The sequence below is a fragment of the Cyclopterus lumpus genome, chromosome 1, assembly GCF_009769545.1.
Source record: "Cyclopterus lumpus isolate fCycLum1 chromosome 1, fCycLum1.pri, whole genome shotgun sequence".
NCBI classification, from domain to species: Eukaryota; Metazoa; Chordata; class Actinopteri; order Perciformes; family Cyclopteridae; genus Cyclopterus; species Cyclopterus lumpus.
In genome coordinates this window covers 22,194,646-22,214,699 of record NC_046966.1, presented here as the reverse complement: position 1 = coordinate 22,214,699, position 20,054 = coordinate 22,194,646, and the positions used below count along the sequence as shown (strand labels likewise).

Sequence of the window (20,054 nt, the reverse complement as noted above, 5' to 3'; positions counted from 1 at the left end):
AGGAATTGAAGGCACCGTTTGTAATGTGCATGTAATCCAAAGGGGGTGCATTCAGGGGCTGGGGTGTCCCTGTTGATTACAGTTTGACTATACGGGTTGCACCTTTAATTCCTCTGGTCGTGTTATGTGTGGGAGGTTAATGAAACAAATATTTGTACCTGTTATGTTTCAGGTTTCAGGGCTTAAAAAGGTGCCCGTCGTCTCCCATCGTGTCACCACAGATGATGGAAGTTTGAGTTGATTCATGAAACACACAATTACAACTTTAATTAATGCAGTGAGTCTAAAAGGAACATTTTATTTGTGGGTACGTCACAGAAAAATACACCTTTACTACTATGTAATAGAACTATCTATCTTATTTTACTGGCATATTTTTTAAATATTATATTACTATTTATAATAGTTTCTGATATTTCACAGGTTTTTGGGGTTTTTTTTCCAGGTATATTTTTTTCAGACACTTAAATATCCCTCAAATATTTTTGGGGGAAATATCAGGAAAACATTCTACAAAAATGTGTAAACTATAGGAAGAAAATTGTAAAATATCCTCAAAAATATTACATTTTCTGGATTTTAAACTTGCATTAAAAGAGAGTGCACAGACAGGTGTTGGAGTGAAATCCTTGGTGACCTAAATTATTGTTGGTTAATTAATGTTGGTGCACACTTTCTACAATATTGACTTTAATGTCATCAATAATATGCTATTTAAACTACTTGTGTATTTCGGTAACAATCACATGGAAATTAAGAGGGTCAAGTTAAAAGAGTCGGGCAGCATTGCTCGTCGTCATAAAATAATTTTTCATTATCAGTAGTTCAATGGAATTTATGGGGTGTAGATTGGTGCCGTTAATATCCAGGTGGGAAATAACTTTGAACTTGAACTGACTGAACTGGTAGCTCAAGTAAATAGTGTACTTACAGTGAGAACCATTTGGAGGTACTTGTATTTTACTACCTGCAGGTAAATATTCTACTTGTATTTGTTACTATATACTTTCATGTGAAGCTAAGATTACTTAAAAAGCAAATAAACTAATAGCTAATAAAAACAGTAATTAAAGTAGTATATATATAAATATATATAACAAAAATATACATATATATATATATATATATTTAGATATATATATATGTATATATATATATAATTTTTTTTATATATATATATATATATTTTAAAATATATATATATATATATATAAATATATACTTACAACTTATGCTGTTTGCCTATGAATGTACTGGCAATAATAATATAATAAAATGTTTCAATTGTGTATGGGGTGACAGAAATATTTGGCTGATATTTAGTGATGCTGTTTTTAAACTAACGCATTAATAAATCACTCTCACAAATTATTTCCGACTTACATTTTGAGATGCTCAAAATGCATTTTAAAATATCTACAGATCAGAATTCTTATTTTAGAAACATAAAAAGCAGTCCACTATTTTTAGTCCTGTCTGGACAACATGGTGCTGTTGATCAGCGCTGGAAGTACAAGTAATAATACCACATTATAAATGTGTATAGAAATGTTACTTTTAAAGTACATACGTATTGTATTTTAAATAACAACGGTAAAGATTATATCCATATGCAGAACTGAACTTGTCAATGTTTTATTGTTTGATTATCATGACTGCAGTATCAAGCGAAACTTTAGTGCAGTTGGTTGAGGTGCAGCTAATTTTAACTACTTCATATACTGTTGGGTAGTTTCAACTATAACAATTATGTTGGCTGAGCTCATGTTTTGAATAAGTAATTGTAGCTGTTAATACATGTAAAAAGTACATTTCCCTCTGAATTGTAATATAAAAGTAGTATAAAATGGAAAAAGTAAAGGTAAAGTATCTCAAAGTAGTACTAAAGTAGGCCTATACTTGGTCAAATATATTTCATTAATTTTACCATTGCTAAATTAAAAAAGAACCTGTAGTAAGTAAAAGTACATTTACTCAAAGAGTCAACTCTCATTGAATACATTATGAGGTACTTTTACTTTACTTGACTATATTTCCACGTGCTTCCTAATAGTTCTACATGCAAAGTATAGCATAAAATAGAAACACTCCAAGTACAAGTACCTCAAACGTGTACTTAAACACTTTAGTAAATGTATTTAGTTACTTCCACTAGAGGAACAGTAATTTAAAAATAATGTATATAGAAATTTAGCTTGCTTTGACGGACAAAACTCAAATGTTTCCAGTGTTAAATGATAGTCTATCATAGCACTGACAATAATAAAGCCACTTGTGCTTAATAAATACATCACATATCTCAATACTACCAATTACTTAGCCTTTCAGATTAGTGCCAAATAATTAAAAGTTCTCAGCTTCTCCCGAGAAGGTCATTTGGAACATTTCCAAAAATGTTATAAGAAACTATGAGACCCATAAAACAAAGAGTTGGCATGTAAAAAGTATTTTTGCTTGTATTTGAATCAAACCTGCGCTGCAGGCCACCGTACCTTCTTATAAACTGTAATACGACGCCCTCTTGTGGCTGTATAAAGGCATGACAGGTATCATTTAACAGCTCCCGTTTGTGTAACAAGCTGAATAGCCCCGCCCCTACAGCCCGCGTCCTATTGGTCCGTGCTTTGAAAAGAAACACGCTGATTGGCCAGAACGCTCCGTTGCGGGACACCCGGAAATGAATGTCCACACGAACACATTGTATAAGCGTCCTGCTTATGGATCCCTGGGAGGGGGGGGGGGATTGTTGAGTTACAGTTTACATATTTACATATGTTTACATATTTACTTAAGCATGAAGAAATATGAGAACAAATTAAATTAAAGTATGTGCTATAGAATTGAGGTAATTGTACATTTTCTATGTACAATTACCTCAAAGTTAGTTATTTTCCACCGCTGTCTTTAAAGCCTTTCCACTGGTGCCTTCTGCAACTGAACATATTGTTATGAGAACTGTGGGTTTTTCATTTTCATATTTTTTTTCCTAAACAGTGCCAAAATAAAACTTTAAAAAAAACATATTTATCAAAATATCAATATTGAATATTTCAAATAATATGGGTAACTATAAAGTTATGTCACCGTTGTTTTCTCTCCTTTTTGATTGTTTAATCTATTACATAAAGTAATATAAAAATAACATACAGAACCCTGATCTCATCTGTGTTCTGAGTTTTAACAGAGGTGTCGGATATATGCTCATTATGACATGTTATCATCGCATTGGGGTAAAAAAAACAAGTGCACAGCTGCTGATTTTCTAAAAGATTTAAGCTGCCATCCTCCACCCCATCACGCTCCAGTCCACGACGTTGCTTCACTTGGTTAAATCTCCATCGGGCTTAAGGGGAAAGAAGAAAAGGTTTCCGCTCTACTCTGCTAATACCGGGAGCAGAATAAATCCGCACTCTACCGAGCAGAGCAGCCCCCCCCCCCCCCCCCCCCCCCCCCCCCCCCCCCCCCCCCCCCCCCCCCCCCCCCCCACGATCCCCCGGCCAATTATTCCCCCTCGTGATGAAAACTGTACACCAGATGTTCCAGATGAACACTTCATTTTTACTGTCATGTATAGCACAGATTTTAAAGAAAATAAAATCTTTTCACATGTAGTTGCTGAGCGTTGTTGTGGCTGAAAAGGTTGATGCCGCTCTCGTTAGCTTAGCATAAAGACTGGTACGCAGGAGGAAAACAACTAAAAGATAGCTTTGCACACAACCCCCTCCAAAAACTTTGATTTACAGGAGGTTCTATGTGCTGAGCTTTTATGTACACTCTTTTTTTTTTAATTAACGTGTTAATATTGAGTTTTGGAGGTGCTGGTGTAGGCGGATGTTGTTACCTTAGGACACAGCCATGCTAGCAGTTTCCCCCTGTTTCCACTCTTTATGCTAAGCTAACTGTCTCCTGACACGAGGTTGGTGTCAATCCTCTCCTTTAACTCTCAGAAAGAGATAAATTATGTGTATTCTCCAAATGTCAACGTATTGCTTGAAATATGAAGCTATGCTAGGAGGTTAGCTTAGCTCAGAATAAAGACTAGCTGCACTATTAGCTGCGCAGAGCTGCTAATAGTCAAATCTATAACCTGTCTGTAAAACCACAAATTATAATTTTCACACTTAGTTTTTTTATGGATTAAACACTTGAGCTTTAGAGGACCTCAGAGGCAGATTTACTTTTAATTGAACAGAGCCACGCTGGCTGCTGCCTCCTGTTTTCAGTAAGCTAAGCTAAGCTAAAGGTCTCCTGGCGGTAGCTTTGCCGTGAGTCTGCTCATCCAACTCTCTGAATACATTTATCAAAATGTCAAACTATTTCTTTCTCAGCCACGTGTCGCACCGAGCTAGTTTTAACTGTGTGCTTTTAGTGACGTGATTTAGATAAATGTGTTTGAAAAAAGTACATTTTCCTCGCTTTCATTTACTTCTGTTGCATCTATTTGAGAATTGGGATATTTGTGTTAATAAATCTCAGCATATGCATTAAAAAACATTCAAACTCTTCAGCCAAAGGGAACTACGGCTAAGCTTTTATCACAGTTAAACTCTGGTGAAAAGGAAAACGACCGCGTGGAGAACGAGCTCCGAGCTGCCGTCGAGTCCAGATGATTAGCTGGAGCTCTGGCTGATGAATTATTCAGTTTCATCTTATTCAAAGCATGTGTTGGATGTGATTTGCATCCCCGTAAACCGGCTGCGTGTCGCCTCGTCATGCCGCTTGACGGACAGCCTTTTTTTTCATCTTGCGGAAAAAAGTATTTTGGGGTTTGCAACTGTCACCGTTCCGTGTCACGCGGCTTAACTAACTAAAGGGCGGGCCCTCATCGAGGTTACATTTGAGACTCTCTAATTGTTATCGTTGTTATTGTATACAGAGATTACATGTTCCCGTCTTTTATTATTTTATTTTCACCATGCAGGTTTCAGGCCATCTGATATGGGCCGGGTCAGTGCAGTGTCACATTTCTTTCCGTTTCTTTTGCTTTCATTTTCATTTGTGGTTTATTCGATTTACTTTTGAATGCACATTGAGTTTTCTTGCAAGGAAAGGCTTGTTCATAAACTACACCGCTTTGTCTTTAATCTCAGCAAACACACCTTTTTGGATATAACTTTGTTGCCATGATATCAAGCAGGGTGGTTGCAGTCCTTCCTCTTACTGTGTTGTTGTTGGTTTTGGTTTTTTTGTGCATTTCAGAAGCAGCTGTTTGGCAACGAAGCCCCGGCTTCCGTGGAACTGACTGGTTTGAGGAAATACTTTAATAGCTACACTCTGCAGGGTCGCAGAAATGTCCATAACACACACACATATACACAAACAGGCTGCATTTAATGTGAACATTAATTAAAGTGTGTACAGATCAAGTCATCGACAAGTCTTTTTTCGCTCTCTTCCAGTGCGTCTTGGCTACTTATGGGATCTTCACTGTAACCGCGGCCGCTTACTGGATGCACAGACAAAACAAAAACAGACAACCCGGCGTCGAGCTCCCCGGCCTGAAACATCGGCCTCTCACACGCCGCGCTTATGTTCACGAGATGAATGAAGGTGTGAAGGAAGGGAAGGAAAGGAAGTGGCGTTTCCTCTGTCTGGGAGAGAGTTTTCAGCCGAAGTGTACTGTTAATAAAAGTGTACTGTATTGTTAATAAATGCTTTTGTAAAAGCTAGAAGCTGACTGATCGTTGCTCTGTGAGACTATGAGATGCACTGGTTACCATGGCATCAGAGTGTGTGTATGCTGTGAGGTTATTTCCCCACAAGGTGTCCGTCGGCCTCTGATTTAAAAAACTGTAAGCAAACCCGAAATTATATATTTCATCTATTTATATACACTTATTTAGTACTGCTTTATATGTCAATCACAAAAAAAACATGCTTTTTTCACATAGTTTTGTGAACTTAGGAGGTGTTGCACAATTACAACATGGTTATAATCATATTTGTCTCAACTGTGTGTGTGTGTGTGTGTGTGTGTGAGTGTGTGTCAATATAGATTTTTGCATTTAAAAGTGAAATGCATAAAAATCCAGTAATCTTGCACATTTAATGTATTTTTGCATTTAGTCCAACCCAGGAGGGAGCTCAAACTACATGAATATGTTCATAAGTTACGAGTAAAGATATGTTTGTTTAGTTTTAAGTGTGCAGCATTTCACCTCTTTATTAAAGAAAAAAAGCACAGATCATTTATGTTCTAATGATATACATATTGACGATAATCAATGTCTGATGTGTCGAACACGTGCCCATAATGTACTGTTTCACATTCATTTTGACAGAAAAGGAGCAGTTATGGTTCAGAACCAGGATCCAAAAAGATGATTTGACTTTCAAAGTTAAAACGAGTGAACTTTTCTTTTTTTTTTCTCCATTTCTCCATTTTTGTAATTCTGCTTTTTTTCTTTTTTTAGACCACGTTGACATTTAAACGCGCAGAGGGACACGCGTGACGCACTGGCTGCGTCACGTGATTTAAGAGAATCAGCTTGAAAGTGAAAGTAAAAAATCCGCGGCACCTGCACAAGCGTGTGTTGTGTGCACGCGCGCCTGTGCGTCTTGTCAATTAAATCATACCGTTTGAAAGAGCGGCCCCACCCACTCCTCCACACACACACACACACACACACGCACACACACACACACACACGCACACACACACACCCGGTCCGGGTGCAGTGCGAATCTGAACCGAAAGTAAAACGTTCGTCGGACAAGAGGGAAGAAGCGGACCGGAGGAGCCACGACTCTTCACGGGCAAAGTAAGTAAACTCTTGTGTTTCATAAAGGAATATATATTAATTTTTTTAAGGTTTTATGCAGAGACACACACATGAATCTCTTTTGGACGCTGTGTAACTTTAATTGAGGGAATTTTGGGAAAAAAGAAAACTCTCCCAGGTCACATTAACTTTGTTTGTATACCACGTCATATCACCTCATTCTCTAATGTTTAAATTAACAGGAAATATTACTAATGCATAAAAATAGTTTCTTTGTTTACCTCCTTTTGGTCCTGAACTCTTTTTTTTTTCATCAATATTTGGACACATTATCACACATTGGAAAATGTTGCTGTGATGTTTATAAACTGTACAGCACATTGGATCTCACGTGAATTATTATAAAGAGTTAACGTGCTTAGTCAGCTTTAATCTTCTGGGTTTTAACATCCAATTAGGTCTAAAACTAGAACTAGAACTAATAAAACAAAATGTTCCGCTATAATAACGACTGACTGCGTTGTGTAATATTGTGTGCTGAGAAAAACACGATTTTCTGTAAACTTCCTCCACACACATTTGAGATTTGAGATGAGATTGACATGTTTGGTGAAGCAGCAAGATTACACAGTGAGATATTTAGATATCATGTGCCATCATTTGAGCAAAAGCAGACGTTAAATATCACAAGTAACACAAGATAGTGAAAGAAAGAACAAAACATCTGCTGGAAGCAGTCCATCTTCTCATAAAGCCAGATATCCTAAGTGAAAAATAATATATTGAACACTTAACTTTATTGAAACGGCACATCTCTAAACAAAAGTGTTGAAAGTGCTTTAAAACACATAAGAAAAAACAAGAGACACAAAAAACATACTTTTATTCACTTTAAGTTGAAGTATTTTTATGACCTACTTTTTTGTACTCATGTCCTCATTTGTATTTCAAATCTGCTAATTTCTATCTTTTAATTCGTGGCCGTTTGTAACTTTGCACTGGAAATAAGCTTTATAAATACACTTTTTATGAAAACTAAAGAGTATTGCATACCAACGTGTTGGAATACTTTTACACAAAAGATCTCGTAGAGCGGCACTCGTTTCTTTCTCACTCCGAAAGAGAAAGTGCTTCTTTGTTGCAATTAACAATTTTACAGCTGCCCTTCCCCAGTGATTGATGATACCACAACGTGGGGTTTATTGTCAGTCACGTGACCTGATTGTCACACACACACACACACACACACACACACACACACAGTATGCAGTGGGGTTAGAGTAACAACGAATCAAATGAAAACAATGTGCAAGAGGTCGCTCGTTGTTATGAAGCTACTGAGAGTAATCAACTGAATCTGCAGCTCCCCTCAAGCTTTATGGAGGTTTATAGTGAGCTCGTTGTTAAGCCCACAACTTAAAAAACCCACAGAACAATTCCTGCTCACACAACAATGATGCTGTCTCTATCTGTTGAACACAGTGACAAAATAGATAAAAAAAAGAGACAATATTGGACCTAAATTGGTCCTATTAATCACACTATTTATTAAACTATTACTTTAATCTGCTTCTAAATCAACTAGAACTGACATCTTATGGATAAACGTTTCGATTTTGTGATTATTTTCTGGCGTATTTGCGCCCCTCTGTGACAGTAAACTGATGTACGGATTAATCCACAGTGAGAATCATCCTCCGTAACTGCTCGAGGTGTAAATAAGCTGTTTATATGTCAATATTGTGATCACAACTGGTGTCCGCTGCCCTCTAGTGGCCAGAAATACCATGAGGTCCATTGCAGGTTTTTAACAGTGAATCCCATGAAGGTATTTCGTCTGATTGTTCACCTTTTTTTTTGGATTTCAGCTCATCACAGTGACAAATTGAACAAATCCCCCCCCCCCCCCCCCCCCCCCCCCCCCACCTCCAGAAGTTGGCGATGACGTTGGTGGATCTTGATTCAACCCTCAACGTGGTTGTTTGAAGCATCATGGAGGCCGAACGGGGACCGAGCAGCAGATGAGCGGCTCAGCGATGGAGGACCCGCCAGCGAGAAGAGGAGGAAGTGGTGCGTTAAGTGGACGAGATAAGGAGTCGTCTCCTTTCTAGGATGGTTAGAGACAATCTTGACGGAGCAGCCGAGACGCAGAACCAAAGTCAACCCGCCGAGGGGGAACCCGCAGAAACGGAACGAGCCCAGGGACCAGAGAGGGGTCAACCGGAGAGCCCAGAGCCCACGGAGAGTCAGCTCGATTTACTGCTGAACTTCCATGAAGACGCTGAAACCTGGAGCCAGGTTAGTACTCAACGTTTTGTGGATTTTATTGCTTTGGGATATTGTTTTTTTTTTTAAACAGCGCGCACATGGCTGGAGTGAAAACTACGTCCCAAATCAAACACCAGGATCTTTTATTTCTTACATTTTACATCCATCGGTGGAAGAAGCACTCGGATCTTCTACTTAAAGTCAAAGTAAATATACAACAGTGTATATAATACACTGCATTCCCAGTCTTACTGAAGTAAGAGTACACACATTTTCTATAAGCATCAAAATATACTTAAGTATATAAAGTAAAAGTACTCTTCATGCAGAATGGAATTAATGTGTAAGCATCACTTTGATGTTGCAGCTGGTGACAGTGGAGCTAATATTAACCCATGCATATGTATTTAACACTATTTAAAAAAAACAGTGGTATCCCAAACTATGGACTTTACATGTTTGGGCTCAGCACACCACAACAACAACAACAACAACAATAATTAATCCAACACACGCACACACGCAATCTCAAATATCTGAGTTGACCTTCGACTGTTGCCATGGAAACCTTTCGGCCTCTTTTCATACTGACACATCTGACACAGGACACATAATCAGCAGGGCTTCTATTATTATCACATTGTTATTATTATCCATACACTGTAAGCATCCCTATAATGATAATACTTTCCGATGGATACTTTTGTATGCTTTTAACTCTCCTCTGTGACCGCCGTTGGCAATAACTTTTTTATTTATATTCCTATTATTTATTCCCAAATGAATTCTCCTCTGCCGCAGCCAATCACGGGAAATGAAGCGGAGGGTTTTCCCACCCACCTGCGTCCATTCAGCAGCGCGGCGGAGTACAAACTGGTGAAGAAGACCTACCAGCAGCTGCAGCACAGCGGCTACTACTGGGGCTCGATTGCCATGGAGGCGGCACACGACATACTCACGCGGGCACAGCCGGGCACCTTCCTCGTCAGGTAAATCAGCCGCTGCGGCGTGTTGTTGTTGTTGTTGTTGTCTGCTACTTTTTATGCTGTTCTCTTGGCCATTAATGGGATTTTTTGTTTTTGCTAATGGATAAAATATGTATAAATGTTTCATATCTTGCAGCTGCATTCGTCACAGCCTTTGATGAATCCTATTTTGTGAACATCTAAGTCTTTCTTTTGTGTTCCATTATATTTTATTTCCCCAAAAAAATTTGCCACATACACATGTAGATGTAGTCATCTTTACTGCCCAATAAAAAGCACCGCGCAACACAAAATAAACGCCGTAAAGTGACCGTGTGTGCACGCTGCCGTGTTGCCATAGAGACAGCGGCCAGCCGGATGTTTTCTTCACCCTGAGTTACCAGAGCGCCGACGGCGGCCCGACCAGCGTCCGCGTCCAGCTGAACAACCTGCTCTTCGGCCTGCACGGCAGCCACAGGACGTTCGCGTCGTTCTTCGCCCTGCTCACTCATTACACCGGCTCGTCCTGCAAGCTGACGTCGCCGTACCGCAAGCAGCGTCCGGAGCGCCTGAAGCAGATGTGCAGGAGGGCTCTCATTGGCTCGCACGGAGCGGAGAAGATAAGCGGCTTCCCGGGACTCAGCACTCAAGTCAAAGACTACATTCAGGCGTACCCTTGTTGTATATAGACGCCTGCGTTTTTTTTTTTTTAAGTTAAACTTAAGTTAAATTTGAGTATTTCATCTGCAAGTTGTCGAAGCCTTATTTGCACACATGATCATTATGTTTCACAGATTACTCACGATACATGTTATCCGGTACACGTGTCCCGTGTAACCGCCGCATCGATGCCGTCACGTTATACATATCAGTTGTAACGTCCATAAAAATTTCACACCTGCTGCTGTTTAACGCTGCATTGATTGATGTCTGACCGAAAGAGATATACAAATAACATCAAAAGAAGCTGTATGGTTATTTGTTTTCTGGACACGAAGGTATCGAGAGTCTTAATATTTTCTCTTCTTTTAGTCTTTGAAAATAGAAGCCTTGAGGCCGGCCGTGATGACAGTTTTAATTATCTCGTTTATTTTTCGGACAAAGGAGTTGTTTTCTGTTCATAACGGATTAATAAATCTCATTATCTTGGGAATAACACAAGGTCTGTTTCTCTGGATAATTGGACAAATGCCTCATTTGTTCATGAGAAGGCAACAGGTTGTTTTATTGAGATAAAGATATGGATGAATCCCCAAAATGAATTAATCCAGCTCATCTGCACCGTCTCGTACAGTCAACATGGATTACTGGAATATGCATTGATCCAATGAAGGTGCATCGGAAAGACGTGTGTAATTACTTTTCTTCAGTCCTGTGATACAACAGACACATTGTATAGGAATGTGATGCTTTACAAAAGAATGTTGTTGATGTTAAATAAATAAATAAACAAGGCTGATAGTGACAAAGCAGGAACCTGTAATAAAAAATAGTCCCCTGCGGTAACACATTTATTGTGCTGACATGACCACTTGGCTCAAAGCACCGCCTCATAGAGCACGGTGTGAACTCAAAGTCTGTGTAATAAAATTATCTTTACAGCCGGCTGGGGTTTTTTTTGTAGTTGGGAGCACCAAAACAATCTGCATATACTTTATTGTTTTATACAACTACACAGTAAAGTCTTCATCTTCAGAAAGTTGCATGCGTTCCAATTACACCGCGCAAATTATTATTTCCGGAGCTGACTTTACTTGTGCGGCTCCTCAAATTTCAGCACTTAATGTGCGAAGCTGACTTCTCAACTGAGGAGATATCTTCCTTTCCAATCAGATGTGTGTCATTACACAAATATTATACACACAAGTTTGATTAAGTAGCATGTCTTCTGTCATCCGTTCCACTTCCTGTCCTAAATCTCACTGCCAGTGGCCCCTTTAGTCTAAATTAGCCCTGCATCAGGGACACACACACGCACACACACACACACACACACTTTTCCTGTCTTCAAATTATCCCTGGCTCATTAACCTTAAACAATGTTGACATGAAACCATCACCACAGTGACACATAGCGAGGCGAGGTCAGTTTAATGTACGCAATGTGTAGATTCATTAGGAAACATATATAAAAAGCAATATATAAAAATGCACACGTAAAAAAAAAGGATTTAAAGAATCATTTTGAATGAAAGCACAATAAATGGGATGAAACTAAATAGGCCACAGTGCAAGATGTGAATGAATAATGCCAGTTTTTAAATGTGTGAAGGATTGTTATGGATCAGATTCGTGCGTCTGTCTCATGGGTCTGCGCGATCCCGTACTCTCCCTCCCACTGTCCCGCGCACCCATTGCGCCTCTCGCACGCGGCTGAGTACAAATTGGATGATGTCAAACGACCTCTTCTGACTTGTCCGCACGCACGCGCGCGCGCACGGAAAACACGCGGAACCGGGATTACAACAACTGGAGGGGCGCGCGCACAAGTATAGCTCGTGTTTATGTAATGCCATATGTGACTGTGTGTGTGCGTGCGTGTGCGTGTGCGTGTGCGTGTGCGTGTGCGTGTGCGTGTGTGTGTGTGTGTGTGTGTGTGCACGCCGGAGCTGGTCCAGCATCGCAGCGGCGACAGCGGTCACACGTTAAACAGCGACCCGCGCGTGTTATTCTGCGGATTGAGGGCTCGTGAGATTTCAGGGGTGCGGATTTGACCCAGCGTGTGAGGAGGGCGCTCGAGCTCCACCGCACGCACGCACGCACACCCGGTGAAATCGTCTCGCGCGGACAGAAATCAGTGGAATCTGTCGCCGGTGAGCATCTCTGCAGAGAGCGAGGTGCGCCCGGTCGGTTCGGTTCGGTAGCACCGCGCGGAGGAGGGCGGAGGTAACAGCGGGACGGAGCGCTGGACTCCTGGCCGGATCGGAGCATCCCACTCCCGGCGCAGCGTCAACCCCTCCGCGCCTCAGCTCCAGCGGGAGGCCCGGAGCGGCGGCAGGATGTAGCAGCGGATTAGCGGAGGAGAGAGGGGCGCTCAGAGGAAGAGAGCGGCACCGAGAGGACCGAGGGGACCGGGGGGACCGGGGGGACCGGGGGGACCGGGGGGACCGAGGAGGGACTGAGGGGACATGGGGAAGGACCAGGAGCTGCTCCAGGCCGTGAAGACCGAGGACTTGCTGACAGCTCAGCGGCTTCTACAGAGACCTCGGCCAGGGAAAGCCAGTCAGTATCCCTCCATCCTCCTGTCACACGCGCACACACGCGCGCGTGCACACACACACACACACACACACACACCTGTCATTACGAGGTCAGGACAGTTGCAGGCTAAATCGGATGTGATGCCATTTAGCCTAAATGGTGTACTGTGTTTGTGTGTGCGTATGTGTGTGTATTTGCTTTCACAAGTGTATTACGTGTATTTGTGAGTGTGTGTATGTGTGTGTGTGTGTGTGTGTGTGTGTGTGTGTGTGTGTGTGTGTGTTTGAGCTATGACGTTGAATGTGTGATAGTGATGACGTTGCACATGTGTGAGAACAGTCATCAGAAATAAATTAGAAACAGGAGGATGCTTGCCACCCCTTTTTCCACCATTGACCGTTTGTGTGCGTGTGCGCGTGTGTTTGTGTGTGTGTTTCTGCATGAATGCACACAAATGTGTGTATGTGTGCACACCAGAGAGGATGCATGTATGTATTAGTGCATGTTTGTGTGTGAGACAGAGACAGTGTGTGTGTGTACGTGTTTGTGTGTACGTGTTTGTGTGTGTGTGTTTGTGTGTGTGCGTATGTGTGTGTGGGAAAGAGAGAGAGAGAGGGGGGGGGGGGGGGAGAGAGAGAGAGAGAGAGAGAGAGAGAGAGAGAGGTGGAAGTACTCAAAGGTCCTACACTGCTCTCGGGACAGGGGGATTAGTGGTGTGTGAAGATGCCAGATGTTAGTGGTAATAATGTTCGTATGAGTACACACTCGCGCTTGTGTGTGTGTGTGTGTGTGTGTGTGTGTGTGTGTGTGTGTGTGTGTGTGTGTGTGTGCTCGTGGGTGTTTCACGTGGAGTCAGCTGGGACTTGAGGTGATAATTAGATTTCAATTACAGCCTTGAAACAGCTCTCCTCCTCTCCCATTTCATCGCCAGGACCTCTCGATTCTCTGCTCTGAATTCATCTCCTCCTCACTACTCCTCTCCTCCCTCCTCTCTACTCCTCTCCTCCTGTTTCCTATCCTCTCCCCTCCTGTTGCCTCTTTTTCTCTGTTACCCTGTCCTGCCTCCTCTTTTCCTCGCCTCCTCTTTGCTCCAATTTTCTTTCACATCTTCCCCTGTTTTCCTCACCTGTCCTTACTTTCTATACTTTTTCTTATTTGACATCTCCTGCTCTCCTTTTCTCTCCGCTCGTCTCCTCTCCTCTATCCTTATCTACCTCCCTCTCCTCTTGTTTCATCTTATCTCCTTTATCCTTGTCTTCTTTATACCCTCTCCTCTCCTCTCCTTTCCTTTCCTCTCCTCTCTCCTCCATCTGTGTCCCCTCTTCTCACCTGTCCCCTCTTCTCTCCTCTATATCCTTGTCTCCTTCGCCTCCCCTCCCCTCTTCTCTTTTCTATCCTTTTCTCTTCTCACCTATTGCTTCTTCTCTTCTTTCCTTGTCTCTTGTTCTCACCTCTTTCCTTGTCTCATCTCCTCTCATTCTCCCTCTTCCTTGTCACCTCTCACCTCCTCTACTGTCTCCTCTCGTGTCCTCTCCACTTTCCTTGTCTCCTCTCTTGTCCTCTCCTCTATCCTTGTCTCTTCTTCTCCTCCCTCTCCCCGCCTCTTGTTTCCGCTCCTCTTCTCTATCAATTGTTTCCTCTTCTCACCTCTATCATTGTATCATCTCCTCTCCACTCCTCTCCTATACCCTCCCCTCTATCCTTGTCTCCCCTCTCCTCTATTGTTGTCCCCTCTCTCTTCCTCTCTCTTCTCCTCTCCTTTCTCCTCCCCTCCTTTCCTTGTCTCCTCTCGTGTGTTTGTCTCTGGACATTCCAGCAGTGCCATGAAAAAGAAAAATGCTTCTCCTCAAATGCCAGAACAGATCAGCTCTAAGTGCTCAGTCCACTGCACACTGACAAAGAGGAAGGGGCGGCGGGTGGCGGGTGAGGAGGAAGGGTGGGGAGGAGGGGTGAGGAGGAGGGGTGAGGAGGAGGGGTGGGGAGGACGGGTGAGGAGGAGGGGTGGGGAGGAGGGGTGAGGAGGAGAGTAAAAGAGTGAGAGTGCAGAACAGAAGGAGGGAAACGGCGAGTTATGAATACAGAGATAGAAAGAGACAGGAAGTGACGGAGAGAGGTTAAAGGGTGAGTTGTGGAAGGTGTGTGTGCATTAGAATGTGTGTGTGCGTGCGTGCGTGTGTGTGCATGAGTGAGTGTGTGTGTGCATGCGTGCGTGCGATCGTGAGTGTGTGAGTGCGTGTGTGAGTGCCTGTGCAAGTGTGTGTGTGTGACTGCGTGTGTGCGAGCGTGAGTGCGTGTGTGTGTGTGCGTGTGTATGTGTGTGCGAGTGTGTGTATGTGTGTGTGAGTGTGTGTGTGTGTGTGTGTGTGTGTAAGTGTGTGCGTGTAAGTGTGTGAGTGCGTGTGTGTGTGTGCGTGTGTATGTGTGTGTGAGTGTGTGTGTGTGTCAGTGTGTGTGTGTCAGTGTGTTTGTGTAAGTGTGTGTGTAAGTGTGTGTGTGTTTGTTTGTGTGTGTGTGTGTGTGCGCGCGCGTGTGTGTGTACGTGTGATTGAGCGTGAGTGAGTGAATCCAGGTTTATGATTGAATAATTAAACAGGAAGCCGGGTTTCTCTGCTGGAGAATCACACACACACACACACTCAAACACCTCGAAACGCACACAATTACAGGCAAGATTGCACGAAGACACATCGGGTGTGAGTCATGTGCCTGACTGCGTTTTTCATTATTAACAGTAATGATGTTCAGAGCAGTGAGAGGGAGTTGCTGGTTGTTTGCAAAATGTCACAATTTGATGGAGGAGCTTAAGGACTCGAGTGGTGGCCGGACCATGTGAGGCCACTTCACTTCACAGTCTTTATTCCACGTGAGGCCACTTCACTTCACAGTCTTTATTCCATGTGAGGCCACTTCCCTTCACAGTCTTTATTCCACGTGAGGCCACTTCCCTTCACAGTCTTTATTCCATGTGAGGCCACTTCAATTCACAGTCTTTATTCCACGTGAGGCCACTTCAATTCACAGTCTTTATTCCACGTGAGGCCACTTCACTTCACAGTCTTTATTCCACGTGAGGCCACTTCACTTCACAGTCTTTATTCCACGTGAGGCCACTTCACTTCACAGTCTTTATTCCATGTGAGGCCACTTCACTTCACAGTCTTTATTCCACGTGAGGCCACTTCACTTCACAGTCTTTATTCCACGTGAGGCCACTTCACTTCACAGTCTTTATTCCATGTGAGGCCACTTCAACTCACAGTCTATATTCCACGTGAGACCACTTCACTTCACAGTCTTTATTCCACGTGAGGCCACTTCAATTCACAGTCTTTATTCCACGTGAGGCCACTTCACTTCACAGTCTTTATTCCACGTGAGGCCACTTCACTTCACAGTCTTTATTCCATGTGAGGCCACTTCAACTCACAGTCTATATTCCACGTGAGGCCACTTCACTTCACAGTCTTTATTCCACGTGAGGCCACTTCACTTCACAGTCTTTATTCCACGTGAGGCCACTTCACTTCACAGTTTTTATTCCACGTGAGGCCACTTCAACTCACAGTCTTTATTCCACGTGAGGCCACTTCACTTCACAGTTTTTATTCCACGTGAGGCCACTTCACTTCACAGTCTTTATTCCACGTGAGGCCACTTCACTTCACAGTCTTTATTCCACGTGAGGCCACTTCACTTCACAGTCTTTATTCCTTGTGAGGCCACTTCACTTCACAGTCTTTATTCCACGTGAGGCCACTTCACTTCACAGTCTTTATTCCATGTGAGGCCACTTCACTTCACAGTCTTTATTCCACGTGAGGCCACTTCACTTCACAGACTTTATTCCACGTGAGGCCACTTCACTTCACAGTCTTTATTCCATGTGAGGCCACTTCAACTCACAGTCTATATTCCACGTGAGGCCACTTCACTTCACAGTCTTTATTCCACGTGAGGCCACTTCACTTCACAGTTTTTATTCCACGTGAGGCCACTTCAACTCACAGTCTTTATTCCACGTGAGGCCACTTCACTTCACAGTCTTTATTCCATGTGAGGCCACTTCACTTCACAGTCTTTATTCCATGTGAGGCCACTTCACTTCACAGTCTTTATTCCACGTGAGGCCACTTCAATTCACAGTCTTTATTCCACGTGAGGCACCTTCAATTCACAGTCTTTATTCCACGTGAGGCCACTTCACTTCACAGTCTTTATTCCATGTGAGGCCACTTCACTTCACAGTCTTTATTCCATGTGAGGCCACTTCACTTCACAGTCTTTATTCCACGTGAGGCCACTTCAATTCACAGTCTTTATTCCACGTGAGGCACCTTCAATTCACAGTCTTTATTCCACGTGAGGCCACTTCAATTCACAGTCTTTATTCCACGTGAGGCCACTTCACTTCACAGTCTTTATTCCACGTGAGGCCACTTCACTTCACAGTCTTTCTTCCACATGAGACCACTTCACTTCAGTCTTTAAAAAACGATGGCTTTTAGAAGATTCGTGCACGTAGTTGCAATTACGCAATTACAATGTTGCGTAATTGCCTCCCAAAATGGCAGTCAATTCCAGTCCAGATACTTTCAAAATAGCACAAATGCACAGTCGAATTATTGTCAAAATACTTCAGAAATAAGTATATGCAGCTAAAATACAGTTCTGGGAGAAAATAAATGCAAAACACTGCCTCTCAGCATATAGTATGTACTACTCTAGTTAACAGCACAAATAGGTACAGAGGATCTTAAATACGTAAGAATAAAATCTGTTTAAAAAAAGTGCTTTTTGTTGGCTTGCACTATAACTATTGCCCCAATGAATTTGTAGTTGCCTCAAAACTACCCAAAGTTGTTGCTTTTTAAACTTTTGTTTTTATAATGTCCTTTTTTTCTTTAAAGAAATAAAAGCAGTCTAAAAGGAACTCGTAACCTACAGGAAAGTGGTTTCTCCCCACAATAAAACCCATAACTAACGCCAAAATAATCCGTTAAATATAGAAAATCAACCTGAAACCAAGGATGATGTTTTGTGGTAATTTTCATATTCATACACACTTGTGTATTTCTAACTAATATGTTGGACATTCAGAAGATGTGCGTTATTTAAATAGCTTTAAAGCTTTCTGTAAACACATCCCACAGACAACACTTAGAACGATCAATAAGACAACTATATGGATTGTCACCAAGCCCATCCGTTGAGTTCATAGCCCCGCTGTAATCAATATGCTCACTGATTCTGTTCATCAAAGTTTTAATTCATCAGTTCAGACATGAGCGATGCTGAGTTTCTGGCGTATTTCTAAACCAATTGGTAATGGTTTCCTTATCTTTGGCTCTCGCTTTTTTTATCTTAAAGATATGAGAACATCTCTATCATATTTATATCTCTGTAATGTTGTAGTGACTGAAATGGGCACTAAGTAATTCAAGAGATGTATCCGTACCTTGTTGGTCAAGGAAGTGCTGACCTGGGTTCATAGTGGTTCATGGAGGACCGGTATTCCCACAACATTAAAGTAAACAATCTGAACAGCATTAGACCAACAGCACACCAGATGAAATATTAAACATTATTCCTTTTTATTTGTTTTTGTTCCTTGATCAAAAACACGGAGGTGGTCTGAAATAAAGCTGGAAATCTCAGTGACTCATTGCACAAGCGACAATAATAATCATACTGCAACTAAGCAAAAGCGAATTAATCTTTTAGAAACACTGAAAAGAAACAGGCTCTGACTCTGTATCCAGCTGTATTTCGGTTTTGGGGCCGTAAATATTATGTCAACTAAAGGCTCTGGGAAATCAGCATCAATCCCAAATCTTATGACATTTTTATAGACAAAATGATAATATTCAACAGACTAATCAACATCGAAAATAACGTACGATTTAACGTGTCTGTAGCCACAAAGATCAAAATGTAGATGAAGGATGTGACTATTGTTACATGTTTTGTTTTGTTTTTATCTTTGAAAAACAAATGCATGGCTTTTGAAATATATATATATATATATATATATATATATATATATATATATATATATATATATATAATCTAAAAAAATTGCAGCTGTCACATAGGAAATGAAAATATCACCATCTATTAATCCGACTGTTGTTGCTGTATTTGGTGTGTCGGAAGTTAATGGGGCTATTGTGAATCCTAGCGTTTTCCAAAAAGTACTCCATAGCACTCCAACACAAACATTTGATGTACAAGATTAACAATTTCCCTGAACATATAACAATGACACAACATTATTAAATACTCTCATCACGTTGCCACGCCAACCTGTCGCAGTGGCGTCGTTCCTGCACCGTCAGCATGTCGTGACCTCTGAACATGCGTGTGCGCGTGTGTGTGTGCGTGTGTGCGCGCGGTCGTCTGGAAACAGAGCGACGGAGTTCGTTTTAGGCTCCACCGAAAACTCTGGAATGCGCGATGACAGGCGGAAGTCAGAGGGGATGAAAACCGGACTTCAGAACATCTCCGGTAATGAGAACCCTTGAGAAACCCTCCGCTTCACCTCTCCCGAGGTGTGAATCTGCTCCGTTTGCCAAGCAGCTACCAGCTCGTTTGTGCACTCTGTACACACACATCGAAAACTGAAGGGTTTTCATATTAAACAACGTCAAAAATAAACTCTTTAAACGGCTACAATTTGTGGGGGAGATGCTGCAAAAATAATAATATCGTAGTAATTCCGGGGGCCGAGCGATTGACAGTCTGGGAGAATGTTGCACGTCGAGGGGTTACTATGGTAACAGGGGCTCGGTTGCAGTGTTATGCCTAAAATTATCAGAACCCCTGCTCCAAGGACACCATCAGAGAAAACATTATGGTAATGCTCTTAAACAAACATGTCAGAGAGGGGAAATATCATTTA

General features: G+C 41.9%; 2 protein-coding genes across 2 annotated transcripts in view; both read left to right on the top strand.

The window, feature by feature from the left end:
• The first annotated feature begins 6,523 nt into the window (after positions 1 to 6,523).
• On the top strand, positions 6,524 to 11,559 carry socs1b (suppressor of cytokine signaling 1b). Its single transcript, XM_034544985.1, has 4 exons — positions 6,524 to 6,761; positions 8,655 to 9,020; positions 9,792 to 9,979; positions 10,317 to 11,559. The coding sequence occupies exons 2-4, from the start codon at positions 8,835 to 8,837 to the stop codon at positions 10,642 to 10,644; spliced, it is 702 nt and encodes a 233-aa protein (XP_034400876.1). The 5' UTR covers positions 6,524 to 6,761; positions 8,655 to 8,834; the 3' UTR covers positions 10,645 to 11,559.
• A 1,524-nt stretch (positions 11,560 to 13,083) lies between these two features.
• Positions 13,084 to 20,054, top strand: part of LOC117734490 (caskin-1-like) — a 29,468-nt gene continuing 22,497 nt past the window's right edge. Inside the window, exon 1 of the mRNA XM_034538521.1 lies at positions 13,084 to 13,177. Coding sequence (XP_034394412.1) covers positions 13,084 to 13,177 — 94 coding nt within the window. The remainder of the gene's footprint in view (positions 13,178 to 20,054) is intronic.

What these genes read in the sequence shown, in the direction of transcription:
- socs1b (XM_034544985.1), top strand. Translation starts at nt 8,835, where the DNA reads ATGGTTAGAGACAATCTTGACGGAGCAGCCGAGACGCAGAACCAAAGT. An exon ending in ACGCTGAAACCTGGAGCCAG is followed by an intron (nt 9,021 to 9,791) that starts GTTAGTACTCAA and finishes CCTCTGCCGCAG; the next exon opens with CCAATCACGGGAAATGAAGC. An exon ending in CCGGGCACCTTCCTCGTCAG is followed by an intron (nt 9,980 to 10,316) that starts GTAAATCAGCCG and finishes GTGTTGCCATAG; the next exon opens with AGACAGCGGCCAGCCGGATG.